General features: G+C 47.7%; 1 protein-coding gene across 49 annotated transcripts in view; it reads left to right on the top strand.

Annotated features, from left to right (window-relative positions):
• The window catches only part of SORBS1 (sorbin and SH3 domain containing 1), a 245,001-nt gene that overhangs the window by 118,420 nt on the left and 110,448 nt on the right, over positions 1 to 16,133 (top strand). For 20 of the 49 annotated variants that reach the window (XM_067025024.1, XM_067025019.1, XM_067025007.1 and 17 more), the window contains 3 exons: positions 5,647 to 5,691; positions 10,853 to 10,921; positions 15,665 to 15,793. In XM_067025024.1, coding sequence (XP_066881125.1) covers positions 5,682 to 5,691; positions 10,853 to 10,921; positions 15,665 to 15,793 — 208 coding nt within the window. In that variant the 5' untranslated portion in view covers positions 5,647 to 5,681. Of the gene's footprint in view, positions 1 to 5,646; positions 5,692 to 6,900; positions 6,934 to 10,852; positions 10,922 to 13,514; positions 13,611 to 15,664; positions 15,794 to 16,133 lie in introns of all 49 variants that reach the window. The other 29 variants (XM_067024997.1, XM_067024989.1, XM_067024986.1 and 26 more) reach the window with 3 other exon arrangements.

The raw sequence follows: 16,133 nt of genomic DNA on the forward strand, positions 1-16,133 counted from the left end.
ATGCTCAGTCCTGAGGATGACACAGCGTCTCCCTTCCAGAATCTTACAATTGTGTGTGTATGTATGTGTATTTGGGAAGAAGCCATGGAGGCAAAACACCGTAGGTCATAGGGGAAGCTGGAGCATGCTGAGTGAGAGGTCAACCAGGGGCTCATTCTCTTCCAACGTTCTTTGCTGGACCTTGAACTTATTTTTACAGACACACTCAATTCCTCCCTTGTCATATATCCCTGAATCATCCATATAAGGATGATTCTTTCCTTCCCCAATAAACAACCCATATTTAGTTATTGGATTCTGTTTCAGCTGGGAACATGGGCAGCTTTTGCTTTTGGGTAATTATTCACTCTGTGTCATCGAGACTTATCTCAGAATTATAGGGTTGTGGGATTAGAGAGGGACCATGCAGAACCGTTAATTATCTGGATGCATTCGTAACAAGACTGGCTACTTCACATCTTGTTCTTTTGGTGGAATGTCTGTTGATTCTGTGGTGTTCTGACCAAATTCGGTGGGTCTTGACAGCCCGAGGGGTGGAATGGCGGCTTGACCCTGGCTGGCCCACCCAGGCCGGGGCACTGTAGGTTCCTGCAACCCACCGGGGGATTGCTGCCCACTTGTAGTGGTCCAGTCTTGCCACTAGGTGGCACTGTTCATCTTTTTTGGCTTTTACCCAAAGGCACCTGCCTCCTTTGGAGGAGACTTGGGGGAGAAATTATAAAGATGTGCCATCATGTTCTCAACCAACTCAAACTCTTTACAGCTTAGTTTTTAAATAAATATTAAGTGTCAGAAAATTTTATGTAAAATAAACTCTCATGTCCAACATACGACGGTAATACTTGTATTATCTCTAAATAAACTGTGGGGATTAGATTGTGATTTTTAAAGCTTTCAGCGTTCTCTGGTCAGACTCAGTTTGTGCAGCTTCCTGATTGCATCCCCGCCGTCCTGACTCTGAGCTCTTCAGGTTGTAGAGACAAAACTGTTCGCGGAGCCACTTGGGATTCCCCTCTGGACGGCCTTATTCAGGAGAGAGGAATGAAGATTCTCCTCTCCCACTGAAACCTTTGGGGCTCCCTCCTCCCCCTCATCTTGTGCTGCTCAAGATGCTTTGGTTGCACGCGACCAGACGTGGCCTCTGGTTAACTGAGGCTGAAAGGGGGATTTATGGGCAAGATCTCAGGTAGTTCAGAATTTACAGGAGGCAGGCGAACCGCACTCAGAACAGGCAGAAATTCAAAGAGGCTGAGAGGGATGGACTCAGAGCCAACACCAGGCCCCGGAAGAGTCTGGTTAAGGTGTCGCTGCTGTTGCAACCACCGCCGAGGATGAGACACTGGGCACCGTCCTCGGCACAACTGCCACTGCCACAGTTTTTATTTTGATATTATTTTAAACTACCCCCTGCTTCGTGTCACCTGCTGCCTATTTAAACAACCAAGTGAGAGCATATAACAGGACCTACTACCGAAAACGTATGTGTGTGCAGAGCTGGTACCCACCTAGGCATTGTCGTTGCCGCCTGCTACGTCATACAAGTTCCTCAAGTACTGGAATGGTGTCCTACCACCCTGGGCCCATTCTCCTTCCATCTTTTTGCAATCCAACCACTAAACGGTAAAACATCTGGCTTGGGGAGGGCCCCCCACCCCACCCCACCCCGCCCAGAGAGCTCTACACCTGGCATCCACTCTGGTTGGTGGATGTTTGTAGTAAAGTGATGGTTAGTATTTGGGATACTATCCCTGCCCATATGTGCTTTAGGTCACTTTGTAAGTAAGAGTAGGGCTGACATCTAGAAATTACTAGTGTCTGTATTTGAGAAATGCTTAAATTGTGCAAAGGGTGACCGACATATGACAGATGGTGAAGACTCATCATGTGCGAGTTGAGGCATCCTTTTTGTTTGCTTTATAAGACATTTCCATTCATTTCTTCCCCAGCCTAAGAATGCTGTTGTGCTATGTACTTTTTGTGTGTGTGTGTGTGTGTGTGTGTGTGTGTGTGGTACACGGGCCTCTCACTGCTGTGGCCTCTCCCGTTGTGGAGCACAGGCTCCGGACGCGCAGGCTCAGCGGCCACGGCTCACGGGCCCAACCGCTCTGCGGCATGTGGGATCCTCCCGGACCGGGGCACGAACCCGCGTCCTCTGCATCGGCAGGCGGATGGACTCTCAACCACTGCGCCACCAGGGAAGCCCTGTACTTATTTTTTTAATTGAAGTATAGTTGATTTACAGTGTTGTTAGTTTCAGGTGTACTGCAAACTGATAAAGTTTTTTATATATATGTATATAATATATATACTTTTTCAGATTTTTTTCCATTATAGGTTATTATAAGATACTGAGTATAGTACCCTGTGCTATACAGTGGGTCCTTGTTGTTTACCTGTTTCTTATCTATTTCTTAGTGAGTATCTGTTACTCCTAAATTCCTAATTTATCCCCCCACCCACTTTCCCCTTTGGTGACCGTAAGTCTGTTTTCTATGTCTGTGGGTCTATTTCTGTTTTGTAAATAAGTTTGTATTATTTTTTTTAGATGCCACATATAAGTAATATCATATGATATTTGTCTTTCTCTGTCTGACTTAGTAAAATAATCTCTAGGTCCATCCATGCTGCTACAAGTGGCATTATTTCATTCTTTTTTTATGGCTGAGTAATATTCCATTTATGTACTTATTTTTTAAATTAAAACAAATTAACTTCTAAAGAGGTATCTGGTAAATGAATTATGGAATGTTACAGCCATTAAAATGATGACTGTAAAAATCCAGAAAAATGTTCATGAAATATTTAATTTGAGAACTAGAACACAAAGCTGTCCAGACATTGTTTATAACTATGTAAATGCTATTTATGCAGATAAAGGTTAGAAAGTAGTGTAAAAAAAAAAAATTAAGATAACTTCACTGTTGGAAGTAAGTCAGAAAGAGAAAAACAAACACCGTATGCTGACACGTATATATGGAATCTAAAAAAAAAAAAAGTGGTTCTGAAGAACCTAGGGGCAGGACAGGAATAAAGACGCAGATGTGGAGAATGGACTTGAGGACACGGGGAGGGGGAAGGGTAAGCTGGGATGAAGTGAGAGAGTGACATGGACATATATACACTACCAAATGTAAAATAGCTAGCTAGTGGGAAGCAGCCGCATAGCACAGGGAGATCAGCTCGGTGCTTTGTGTCCACCTAGAGGGATGGGAAAGGGAGGGTGGGAGGGAGATGCAAGAGGGAGGAGATATGGGGATATATGTATACGTATAGCTGGTTCACTTTGTTATACAGCAGAAACTAACACACCATTATAAAGCAATTATACTCCAATAAAGATGTTAAAAAAAATAACTTCAGTGTTGAAACGAAAACATTTCTACAGTCGTGCTTTAAAAGTTAAATAAATAAAACCTTAGCATAATTATTTAAATGATTTAAAAAATAAAACATTTGGATGCTATCCTGACATCCGTTTTGGCCCTGGGAGGCAAACGAAAGCATCATAAAACCAGGATTGGAAACCACCCGGGCATACGGAACACAGGGTTTGTGTTCTTAACTGAAAGAACAAATGTTTCCACAGCTTAGAGAACAATCTGAGGGGCTGTTGAAGGTCACGGGTAGTCTCAGGTGTACTTGACAGTGACAGAGGCAAACTTACGACTGATTTGGGCTGGAGAGACAGACTTAGAATGATTTCCTTTTTGCCCCCAGCTTCTATTCAGTCAATTCCAAGGACAGTGAACAAGTCAACCACCCAGAAAGGAAACTGGTGCCTGACTTCAGCGTTAAAAAGGAGACTAAAGCATGTCTCTTGGTGCAGACCCTCAGACCATATAATGACCTTAATACAGAATTCATGAACCAGGGAGTTGATATCCTCTGCATCATTGCTTTTCACACTTGAAAGTACATAGGGACCAGCTGGGGATCTTGTTAAAATGCAGATTCTGATTCAGTTGGTGTAGGGTTGATTCTGCATTTCTCCATTTTTTAGTAAGTTCCCAGCTGCTGGTCTGCAGACCTCATGTTAAATAGTAAGGTACTACAGCTCATGAAGACTTACTTCTCAGGTTGTCCTTCACATGTGTTTAGCTAGTCCTTACTATTCAAAACATGTGCAAGACTTGTACCTTGAAAGTTACAAGACATTGCTGGGAGAAATTAAACAGGACCTGCATAAAGGGGGAGAGTTCATTCTCATGAATTGGAAATTCAATGTTGTTAAAATGTTAATTTCCCCCAGATTGATACATAGATTGAACACGAACCCATTCAAAATTCCAGCAGGCTTTTTTTGTTTTGGTGGAAGCTGGTAAGAAGACTCTAAACCTTTTATGAAAATGCAGAGGACCTGGAAGAACCAAAATAATTTTGAAAAAGAATGAAGTTGGAAGACTCACAATACCCAATTTCAAGACTTAACTATAAAGCTCTAATCATCAAGACAATGGATTAGATAAAGACAAATAAATGGAACAAAGTCCAGAAATAGACCCACATGTATATATGGCCAGTCGCTAAATTGTGTTATGCTAAGTGAGAGAAGCCAGGTACAGAAGATTACATACCGTATTATAGCATTTATGTAAGATTCTAGGACTTCCCTGGTGGTGCAGTGGTTAAGAGTCCGCCTGCCGATGCAGGGGACACAGGTTCAATCCCTAGCCTTGGAAGATCCCACATGCCGCAGAGCAACTAAGCCCATGCGCCTCTAGAGCCCAAGAGCCACAACTACTGAAGCCCACGTGCCTAGAGCCCGTGCTCCACAACAAGAGAAGCCACTGCACTGAGAAGCCCGCGTACCGCAACAAACAGTAGCCCCCGCTCGCTGCAACTAGAGAAAGCCCGTGCGCAGCAATGAAGACCCAACGCAGCCAAAAAAAAAAAAAAAAAAGTTCTAGAAGAGGTAAAACTATACTGACAGTAGCCAGTGGTTTTGGGGGACTTCAGATGGGACCATATTAAACGAGAGGGTTACCCTTTGCATATCAGTGCGTAAGTGGACTGCATTCCCACCTCAAGGCAGTAGAGTGTAGTTCCTAAGTGCCTGGGCTTTCAGGTCGGGCTGTCTGGGTTCCAGAACCAACTCTGCCACATGGGCAGCAAGCTGTTCGCCTCTCTGTGCTTTGGTTTCCTCATCTGTGCAAACTAATACAATGCTACTTCTTACCTTATAGGGTCCTTGTGAGGATGAAATGAATTAATATATTTAAAGCACCTAGAACATTTTCTTGAGCATAATAAGCTATATATAATCTTATTATTACTCTCCAATAATCAATTTGTGTTGTGATTTTATCCCTCTGTCCTAAAACTTGGTTCTTTCCTTCACCCTCTCCTTGATCCACATGGACTCATGGAACTTGAGGTTCTTAATAGAATGTTATAGGTGGAAGGGATCTTGGATAGTATCTAAACCAAGTACGGCTGACAAAATGGAGGCCAAGGAGTTTGAGTTATGTGCCCAAGGTCAGGTTAGTACACAGCCAACCGAGAACCAGAAGCCTGACCAAGTAACGCCTAGTTCAGCTCTGTTTTATCAAGCCTTATATATAGTGTTTGCATTTTTAATGTGAACCATAGGGATTTATCTTGAACCTGCCATTCATTAATTCCATCGTGTTGTTTGTTTTTCTGCAGAGCCCCAGTTACAGAAGACTTGTCCTACCACCACCATGAGCTCTGGTAAGTCATTTAAAACCCTGTCTTTCTCTTCCTGACAAATCCACAAAAGTGGACTGTTTACCCAGATTTCCCTCTTACTCTGAAGGCCCCAACTGCATTTCATTTTTCATTTTTCGAGTCCTGGGTAAGTGCCAAAGCTTAGTCATAAATCATCATCACAACCTTTATTATTAATGATTTATTGAGTACCTACCATATGTCAAGAACTATGCTATACACTTTACACGTACTGTGTCCTAATCTTTATAACGGGCTCCCTTTCCCTCGATTTAACAACTTTATTGATATAATTGGCATACAATAAACTTGTGGATATTTTAAGTATACTATTTGATAAATGTTGACATATGTATACACCTCAGTGGCATTTCTTAATCTGAGTGACTGCAGCACAAGTAAACAGATTGACCATAATTGCCCCATGGTATGAGCTAATCCATCACTTCCTTTATCAGGGCAAAACCACCCTTTTGCTATGCCTTTGGTAGTAAAAATCAAGACCTACACAAATGAGCAGTTCTGAGTAGTTTTGGTTTAGAGCTCGGGTAGAAAGCCCAGGCTAGGGAAGACAGAAGGGAATAGGTAGGTACCTGCTCGTTGTGTAGCCAAGAGCTGTCAGCTTTCCAGCCCAGGATTCGGGGCAGAGAAGTTTCCATCTGGAGATTGAGGCCCACCTTAGCTACTGAGTGCACCCTGGAACCTCCCGAGACCTGCAGGCAGGGTGGGCTGGGGCATGACCTAGTGGATAGCTCACTCGGGGGCCTCCTCATCCTGAGATATCTCCAGCGTATTATCAGAGACCTCTTGAGGTTAAAAAGAAGCCTTTCCGCTGATTTACATGCAGTGCCCTTTTAGCCAAATCCTAAACCTTGCCGGACAGTGTGTGCTTATTAGGAGGAGGAGGGCCCAGGTGGGTCAGCTCAGGGCCACACACTGAGAGTGCAAGCTTTGGCCTGTGGTGGATCCTTCTCTCCACTCTCCTCTGTAAGATGGACATCACGAAAGCGACACCTCACGGGGATTTGTGAGGATTAAGTGAGGCAGTGCTTCTAAAGTACTGAGCACTGAGCCCAAGGCCTGTCCAGTGTCCCATCCGTGGGTTATCAGCTCAGGTTCCCTCCTCGCGAGGAGAGGGACTGGGCTTGTCCTTGACTCCATGGGTGCTTCTCCTATGCGTGAGGTGGCTTCATCCCTTCTTTTCCCCTCCAGGTGGACACGGGAACTGCCAGGAGTCCCTGCTTGGTAACTCATTTTTTTTCTTCTCGCTTGGCTTTTTGTTTTTCCTGGCGTTAAAATAGGCCAGGGTTTTTTTGCTTTGTTTTGTTTTGTTCTTAGTTCTGCAGCCTAAAGTTTCTTGTTCTTCTAATATCAGGATTAGCCTAAACTGGCATCACCCCTCCTGGCATGAATAAGGGCGGAAGAAGTGGGCGGGGGTGGTGGGGGTGCCGGTCAAGGGTGCAGAGATGCCTGTGGGACTTCTCCCCAAGTTCTCTCTCAGGCATGACGCTCAAAGGAGGCATTTCCTAGGAGGAGTCCAAAAAATCTGGGCCCTTTGGCCTGATAATCCCACTCTTGGGAATGTCTGTCTTAATTCGAAGGAAACAAAAACACCCACATGAAGGTGGGGAACGAGTAGGTTCCTTATGTGTGTTTACTTGATGGGAGATTATGCCACTGATAAAAGTGATCACCCCGAAGAAAGCAGCTATGTAGAAAACATTTGTTTTTAACCTTTGGTGGAAAGAGCAGCATGTCTGGGGTCACCTGGCTAGTGACTCCTGAGGCAACCCCAGGCCACCAGCACTGTGCTGCAGAGGTGTGAGTGTGAGGTGATGGAATTATTTTTCCAAATTTGTTAAAGTTTGGTTGTTTGATCTTAAAAAAAACACACACACAAAAGGAAAGGAAGGACGTGGGTCTGGGCCTTGCGGAAGCTCAGAGGCTGCTGGCACTGGGGAGGCCCAAAGCAAGGCCTGTAGTCCTAGGAGGCGGACGGTTAAGAGAAATTAGGGCAGGTGCATAGGAAAGGGATAGTCAGAAAAGATGGAGTGATGGAACGGGTGCTATTTCTTTTACTTGGATTTCTGGCTTTCTGCCAACACCCTCCTTCCATCCATCCCAGAAATGTAGGTGCAAAGGGGACTTTGGGAGAACTAACCTCTGTCTGTAGGTAGATTGGGGGCAGTGAACAGGACGGGCCCTATGGGGCTAGTGTTGGGAGGTCATGGCCGCTGTGGTGGGTTTAGGGAGCGGGCACAGGGGGCAGTAGCCCTGCTCACATCTGGATCCAGGGGCACCTGGGTTGGCCTGTCAGTGTAGCTTATGTCAGGGAGGCTGATTGTTAAGAGCCCAGGTAGGGTGACCAAGTCTCAGCCAAATGAGTTACTGGGGTTGGGGGCTTTTGGGGAAATAGAATATATATAAACCATTTTATATAGAATATATCTGGTTTATATAGAGAGAGTATTCTATACATATAAACCATTTTTCATTTTAATAATAAAAAATGTTTATCCTAGCTGGGGACAAAGAAGATAAGCTATGGGTGGGATGGACCAGACCAGACTTCAAATGCCTATTTAGTGATCTTAGAGCCTGGCATCCTTTCTGAGCTTCAAATTCCTTATCTATAAAATAAGAGTTCCTAACTTCTAGCTCCAGGGGCCTGGATATTAAGAATAAAAATGTCGGGCTTCCCTGGTGGCGCAGTGGTTGAGAGTCCGCCTGCCGATGCAGGGGACGTGGGTTCGTGCCCCGGTATGGGAAGATCCCACATGCCGCGGAGCGGCTGGGCCCGTGAGCCATGGCCGCTGAGCCTGCGCGTCCGGAGCCTGTGCTCCGCAACGGGAGAGGCCACGACAGTGAGAGGCCCGCGTACCGCAGGAAAAAAATAAAAATAAAAATAAAAATAAAAATGAGGTGCTCATTATGAAATGCTGAGCATGGACCCTCAGATCCAGGTAAATAGAGGGCTTTAAAAACCCGTAGCTGTTTTATGATTATATTTGTGGCTTGGTTTGCTCTTGGCTGCAGGGGGCGTCACCCCCAGCACACTGATCACATGTCCCATCTGCTTGTCTTCTCTGGGCTGCTGCGGTCAGTTCTGGGAGGGGAAACTGGGTGCGGCTTAGGCTGCCGGTGGGCAGTGAGGGTCTCAGTGCCTGCAGCGGAGCAGAACTTTGAAAGGTCTCCACTGACACACAGGAGGTGACATTCAAGGTGAACCTCAAGGTGTAGAGGATTTCCCCAAGCTAGGAAAGGGGGAGTATGCATTTCTGGCCAAAGGCCTCGCAGTAACCAAGGCCTGAATGTCGGAAAGTATCTGATGTGCTGAAGGGGTTGTGAGGAGACGGTCATGGAGGGCAGGGGCAGGAGGGAACTGCAGCTGGAAAAGGGCTGGGACCTGTGGCTGAAGTGCCAGGAGTCTGGGATGAGTTGCCCAGGCTTTGTCCCTGGGTAGCTCCTGGTTACTGGGGCTTGTTTGTTGGTTTGCTTTTAATCATCAGGAAGGTCAGTTTGTTCATTTGAATATAACCACTTATGCCAACATACAGGCCATCTCACTTACTAAGAAATGATATTCCTAATGTACATTTGGGGGAACTTGATTCCAAGTTCAATTTGTTTCCTCCTGGAAATGATAATATGTATGATTCACTTCCCAGACTAAACCCTGATATTTTTATTTTTCAAAATAGAAGTGAATTATTTGCAAAGCAGAAATAGAGACACAGACGCAGAGAATAAGTGTATGGATACCAAGGCGCGGAAGGGGGCGTGGGAGGAATTGGGAGGTTGGGATTGACACATATACACTATTGATACTATGTGTAAAAGAGACAACTAATGAGAACATACTGTATAGCACAGGGAACTCTGCTTAATGCACTGTGGTGACCTAAATGGGCAGGAAATCCAAAAAAGGGGATATATATATATATATGTATAGCTGATTCATTTTGCTGTACAGTAGAAACTAACACAGCATTGTAAAGCAACTATACTCCAATAAAAATTAATTTAAAAAACAAAAACAAAAATAGGGACTTCCCTGGTGGTCCAGTGGGTAAGACTCTGTGCTCCCAACACAGGGGGCCCAGCTTTGATCCCTGGTCGGAGAACTAGATCCCTCATGCATGCCACAACTAAAAAAGATCCCTCTTGCTGCAACGAAGACCCAGTGCGGCCAAAATAAATTTAAAAATATAATAATAGGGCTTCCCTGGTGGCGCAGTGGTTGAGAGTCCGCCTGCCGATGCAGGGGACACGGGTTTGTGCCCCGGTTCGGGAAGATCCCACATGCCGCGGAGCGGCTGGGCCCGTGAGCCATGGCCGCTGAGCCTGCGCGTCCGGAGCCTGTGCTCCGCAATGGGAGAGGCCACAACAGTGAGAGGCCCGTGTACCCCCCCTCACACACACACACTATATATATATAATAAAAATGTAATTTAAACATTAAAAACAAACAAAAAAATAAAGTAGAAGTGAAATACAGTATATCTAAAGTGTAGGGTTTTAGAAAATCACGTTGCTTTGTCCTGTTTTGTTCTCTGTCCTGCTCCCTGGGGCTTTTTCAGCCAGATGGGGGTCTAGAGGGCGCTCTCCGGATACAGACTGAGGGCTGTGGTGGAGAAGGGCCAGAACGAAGGCCAGGGGAGCGGTCACGGGGCCAGGTCATCGCCACAACCAGAGCGCAGGAGCCTCGGCTGGGGGCGGGCCCGGCATGGCTTCCATGGCAGCGGCGGTGGGGTGGGGTGAAGGGAAGTGTCGCAGAGGCTGAGGTTTCTGTCCTGGCTGTCTGACAGCTCTCATCCGGGATGCACAGGGATGCGTTTGAGCGGCCTTGGAATGGTGGATACGCCTTTGTCAGGCAGGAGATGCCATTTTCAGGGAATTAAGGAGATTTTTTTTTTTTTAATGTCAGAAGTGAAGCCAAGCCAGGAAGCCAGAGAACTTACTGCGCTCACAACGCACTTCCCATCCCAAACAGCTTTTGCGTTCTCCCTGCCACAGAGCATTCTGGGAACTCAACTACGACGCCCTAGGGCCCCTCTTCAGGCCTGAGAAAGCCCGCAGGGCCAGCACTATGCACCAGGTGGGACTCAGGAAAGGGTGGCGACACATGATCACAAGCCTCGGGCTCTTTCTTTCTTTCTTTCAGAATGCGATGTTGGTGCTTCCAAAGCTGTGGTGAATGGTTTGGTACCGGGCAGCGATGGGCAAGACAGAGGTAAGGCTCTTGAAGGGAAACTTGGCATTTCTAGAAGGAGCAGGGCCTGGGCCACCTGCCTGGTGGGAACAGTCACTGATCTAATTAGGCCGTGACCTGGAGACCCGTTCCTATGCTTTCTGAGAATCAGGAGTCTGAGGCTGCCGTTTCCCACTGTGAGGTGATGTCTTAAAAACTGTCCCTAGCTCACAGGATGCTGTGAACCCCAGACCCCCAAATACACGGGCAGAGTCCTCGTGTGTATGTCATTTATCAGCCTGCGGTCTCTCTTACCCGGCATTTCACCTTCACCTGTGATAAATAGTGACACATTCACCATCCTGACCCTGAGGCAAGAGCCTAAATTGCTGAAATAAATTATTTTGGTGACGTTAGTTTCATGGGCATCCTCTGAGATTTTCAATTTTTAAAATTTTAGGACAAAAGATGTAAGTGTGAAATGAATGATGGATAAGATGACCTTTGAGGTCGCATCTCTCATCCTGAACAGCCAGGCATCAGGCTTCTCATGTCACTTTGCAGTGTGAGGAAATAGGGATTCGGGTCCTGGTCTGCTGCTTGTAAACAGAGACCTCTTGGGAGGTCCTTTGTCTTTATGGCTATGAGTTTCCTTATCTAGAAAATGAGGGAATTTGACGATCTGCAGTATTTTTTCCCCGCTTCAGATTCAGGTTCCAGTGATTTCTATCAGTGCTCATCCCACAAGTCTTATGGTATCAAAGAGGGAGGGCAAAAGTCCTGTCCTTGGGCATTTAAGTCAAAATGCACCCTCCCTCAAAGAAAATGCTTACAAAGTTTGACATATTTGGACTTTGTCGTAATTACCATCTGGGTCAGCCAGGTATTCATTTTGAGACAAGGCAAAGCGTAAAGTCAGAAAGAACAGCCAGGAGGGAAGGCGTAGAGAGCAGGAGAGATGGGGAGCCTGGGGCCGGTTGGTTGGGAGGTGTCCTGCTGTTGTCCTGTCTTCCGTGTCCTCTCCACGCCTGGCCGCTCTTCTCCATGCCTGGTGTGAGCCGATATTCTCGGCGTCTTGGACGACCTTGGCCGATTCTCTTAGGGAGTGTTGAAGGGCAGTGCCTACAGAGGAGTGTTTAAGCATCTGATGAGGAGCACGGGGAGACGGGGGTGTCTGATGTTCACCATCAACCCCAGCCCTGTGACTTCATCGCCAGAAGAGACCTCAGAGGTGGCCCGTGCAGTTGCGTTCCACTCGCTCCTTGGTAAGACCCACCTTTGGTTGGAAAGAGGAAGCAGATGCAACCTGGAGTCATCAGGGTGGCCTGGGACGGTCACCAAACCAGGTGCCAGGACAGCGGGGCTCCAGTCTCGGCCTCTTCACTTGAGCACTGGATGACTCCGACCAGCTCTCTTGCTTCTTCCTCTGAAGATGGTAACAAAATCCTCCCACCCAGTCTCCCAGGTGGCCGTAAGGAGCAGTCAGCAGGATGGCTGTGAAAGCATGTTTGTATCTTGACACGTGCAGGATTGTTATTATCAACTCGGTTCTTGGCAGCTGTATGACTGCCATGGACCTTGTGAAATGGCAGCCTGGTGGACCGGAAGGTGAACTACCCATCTCCGAGCTGCCTCCCTCCCTCCTGTCCCCTGGACAGGCTCGTCAGCATGATGCTGATGCAGCCGTGACAGTCCTGCTTCCCAAACAGCCCTACCCGCCCCCCCCCAAGGTGTGACGTGGATCTGGGGCCGTGAGAACTCCGGGGGTTGCTCAAGAGTGACATTGACACCATAGGCTTGTTGTGAGAAGGAGGGTTTGGGACTATGCCCACCATTGAGATTCCAGAATCTGGGTAGGCAGGGGGCCCAGGGAAGCCTGTGCATAGAGAAGCGTGAGCATCCGGGACTTGAGGACAGCAGCCTTCACCCACATCCCAGGCAGTATCCCAGCTCTCAGAGCTCAGCTGGTGTCAGCACCCTGGGCCTTGCGTTTGAGTGGTGCCCAGAGCCTTGAGCAGGCACTTGGACACTTGACAACCTCTTGCCCAGGGAAGGGTGGGTTTAAATAGACCATCTGCTGCCCAACAGATGGGGCCTCTGATTTGCTCAGGGCCGGAGAGCCGTGGTTGTAGGAACAGGCACAAGACCCCGGGAGTTAAGATGCTGGAGAAGCGGCTGTGACGGCTGAAAGGACCAGGCAGCTCCCAATTTTGTTCCCCGTCGTACTTCCACTGCTCTGGAGTTACGGGAGCCATAACTCTCCTCCTTGGAGCCTCCCCCCAGCATAGACACCCTAGCCTTCTCCCAGGGGGCCCCTTGGACCCTGCTTGCTCTCCCCTTCCTCTATTTGCCAGGCCATCTGCGTCTCTTTGTCTAGCAAGTTCCTGGTGTGGCAGGCGGCACAGACAGTGACCAGCTGCATCTGGGGGACAGTCGTGGGGAGGGTTCTGGTGACTTGGTACAGGACTCTAAAGAGCGAAAGCAGGTTATTTTAAGTTACTGCATCTACCGCTCTTCCTATTGTTCTTTTGGTGTGGGTGACTTCCTCCTATTGTCCCTGCCCGGTTCTTCCACTGCCCGAGTGTTTCCCAAATGTTTTTTTTTGGATGCACCATTTACCCTTTTGTGTTTTCAGCAACTGCCGACCCTATACGTGCACGCTCTATTTCTGCTGTTAAAATAATCCCTGTGAAGACAGTGAAAAATTCTTCAGGCCTAGTACTCCCTCCAGGTATCTCTCCTTGGGTTGGTTTCTTTTCTTTTCTTTTTTTTTTCTTTTTTAAATTGTTAGCAGATCATGCATGATCCTTTCTTCTTTCCTTCTAACAAAGACTTGGAGGCTTAATCCTTGCATGTGTAGGAGCTACTCCCTTTCACTTCTCTGGCTGGTTTCCTTTCTTCGTGTGCGTGTGTGTGTGTGTGTGTGTGTGTGTGTGTGTGTGTGTGTGTGTGTGTCTGTGAGCCACCGGCAAGTGTGGAGAGGAACTGACAGGTGCCTTGCCCCTCCCCCTTAAGGAGAAGGTCAGTCCAGAGGCTGAACGTTGACTTCAGCCGGTGTAGGTCTGAGCCGCGTGTACGACTTAGGTTCCCCTTAGAGGTTCCAGCTCCCAAGACTTTATTTAAAACTCCACTGTCCCCAAGAACTAATGTGGCTGCACAGGGAATCTCTGAATTGGGCTGAACTTGAAGCAGCTCCCTTAGACGCCAAACCTGGCTGTGATGCTGGCAGGACCATTTCGCTGAGCACTCCCTTGTCTGCCCCGAACCTCACCAGCAGTCACTTCCTGCCTCTCCTCTCCAAGGAAGGGGGTGCAGCTCAGACGTCAGCTCCGGCTCATAGCTTCCTTCTGTACAAAATGAGACAAGTGAGGCCCAGGTGGTTCTTTATCCCACTGGTGGTTCTTTCTGGAGTTGGGCCGATCTGGCTGTGCATCCAGGGCACAATGGATGGGGCTGAGTTTGTCACTTTGCCCCTCACCCTTTTGTGAAAAGACTGTGAATCAATTTTGCCAATCGTTCTGTGACATCAGTCCCTTATCCTCTTGATAGGGTTGGACGAGTCAGATGCTCTCCAAGGCCGCTGCCTGCCCTGCCATACGTTGTGTTTTTGCGCTTCGCTTTCAGCGCAAGAGGTGCTGACGGCAGATCTGTCCTCTTCTGTAACACTAATGATCGTTCTGTCTGAGCTGTCAGAAAGGGGGCTGCCAGAGTGGAAAGGAGGAGCAAAGAGGCTTGGCTTCTCTTGGCCCTGGTACAGGAATGGGGATGAGTTGGACATCTGAGCCCACATCCTGCCCGATGCCCACCCTAAACTTTACCCATAATCCCATTCATGACACCTTGAGGTCCAAGATCCAGGCTGTGCTGTGAGCAACTTGAAAAACTGTGGAATTCAGTTCAGCTCAGCTGTGCAGAGAGAAACATTCAGCACGTGTACCTCCTAGGGCTGTGTGGTCTGTGTGTCTTTCTTGCTTCCCCGTTACAGATTTTCCTGAAGGACGAACATCCACATCTTTTGAAGGCTTTTTGAAATTCTTCTCCATGCAGTTCTGAAAGATACCCTGAGTCTGTTATTAGGCCATTGTGAACTGTAGGAGAGGTCAGGGCCCCGGGAAGGCTCAGCTGGAAGTGCAGCGAACAGTGTTGCTTGAAGGATTTAGCGTTTCTAGTCGTTTTCTTTGGTGTGAATTTTCTTCATTACGTTTAGAATGTGAGGCTCTGGCCCTTGATCTTTCTCCCCAGGCAGCATATCCTGTCTCACCACTGCAGGGGGCTTGGCTTGCTGATGCAAGGAGATTGTCTTTTGCTTTTCCGTCGGGGGGCTGCATGGAGCAGTGATTCTCTACAGAACCACCACCTAATTCCCTATGCTGTCAACTTGCTCTTTTTTAAGAAGGATGAAGTGGGAGCTTGAGAAATCTTTCATAAATTCTTTCTCGAACTGAGCCTTACTAATTGGTCAGAAGTTTGCTCACCAACCTAAACTTCATTTAATAAAAGGAATCAACCCGCTTTGATTTGGAAATGTTTACAGCTGACATTGTAACGCATCTATTGACTGTTGCCTCCATTTCCTCCTAACCTCATGATGGGTGGTAAACCTCTGAAAATGTGATTTGTCCCTCTTCACCATCCACAGGTTAATTTTCATTGACCATCAGACTTTGCCTGTCTGTAACCAGGTTCATCTCATTTCCCAGCTGTACCAAGTTGCTGGCTGACTGTCGCTTTCATCCTCCAGGAGCCTGGGATTCAGTCTTCCCTCTTGGGTCTTTCTTTTTTCAGACACGGATCCTACAAAAATCTGCACTGGGAAGGGAGCGGTGACCCTCCGGGCCTCGTCCTCCTACAGGGAGATCCCAAGCAGTAGCCCCGTGAGCCCTCGGGAAACCCCGCAAGAGGAAAGGAAACCAGGTGCGCTACCTCGGAGACCGGGGGAAGGGTGGGAATCCATCGGCTGCCTACCGATTCTCCCAGGGGCCCCTGGCACAGTCCGTTCCTTCTCATCTCTGTGGTGGGTGGTGATCACTGCCCTAAACTGACAGGTACCCACTTGCTTCAGGCAAAGGCACGGCAGCGGCCACTTTATTCTAGCTTTTGATGGAACGCGTGAGCAGTCTGCGGCTCTGCAAACTAGTTTAGGAGGACAGAAATGGCTTAGGGGCCTGGGGAGGGAGTGGTGAGATGGCCTCCAGGCTTGGCTTCTCTAAGCCCATCCCCCTTCTAGGAGCTCAGCTGTGACCATCCAGGTGGG

The sequence above is a fragment of the Kogia breviceps genome, chromosome 2 (genome assembly GCF_026419965.1).
Source record: "Kogia breviceps isolate mKogBre1 chromosome 2, mKogBre1 haplotype 1, whole genome shotgun sequence".
Lineage (NCBI taxonomy): Eukaryota > Metazoa > Chordata > Mammalia > Artiodactyla > Physeteridae > Kogia > Kogia breviceps.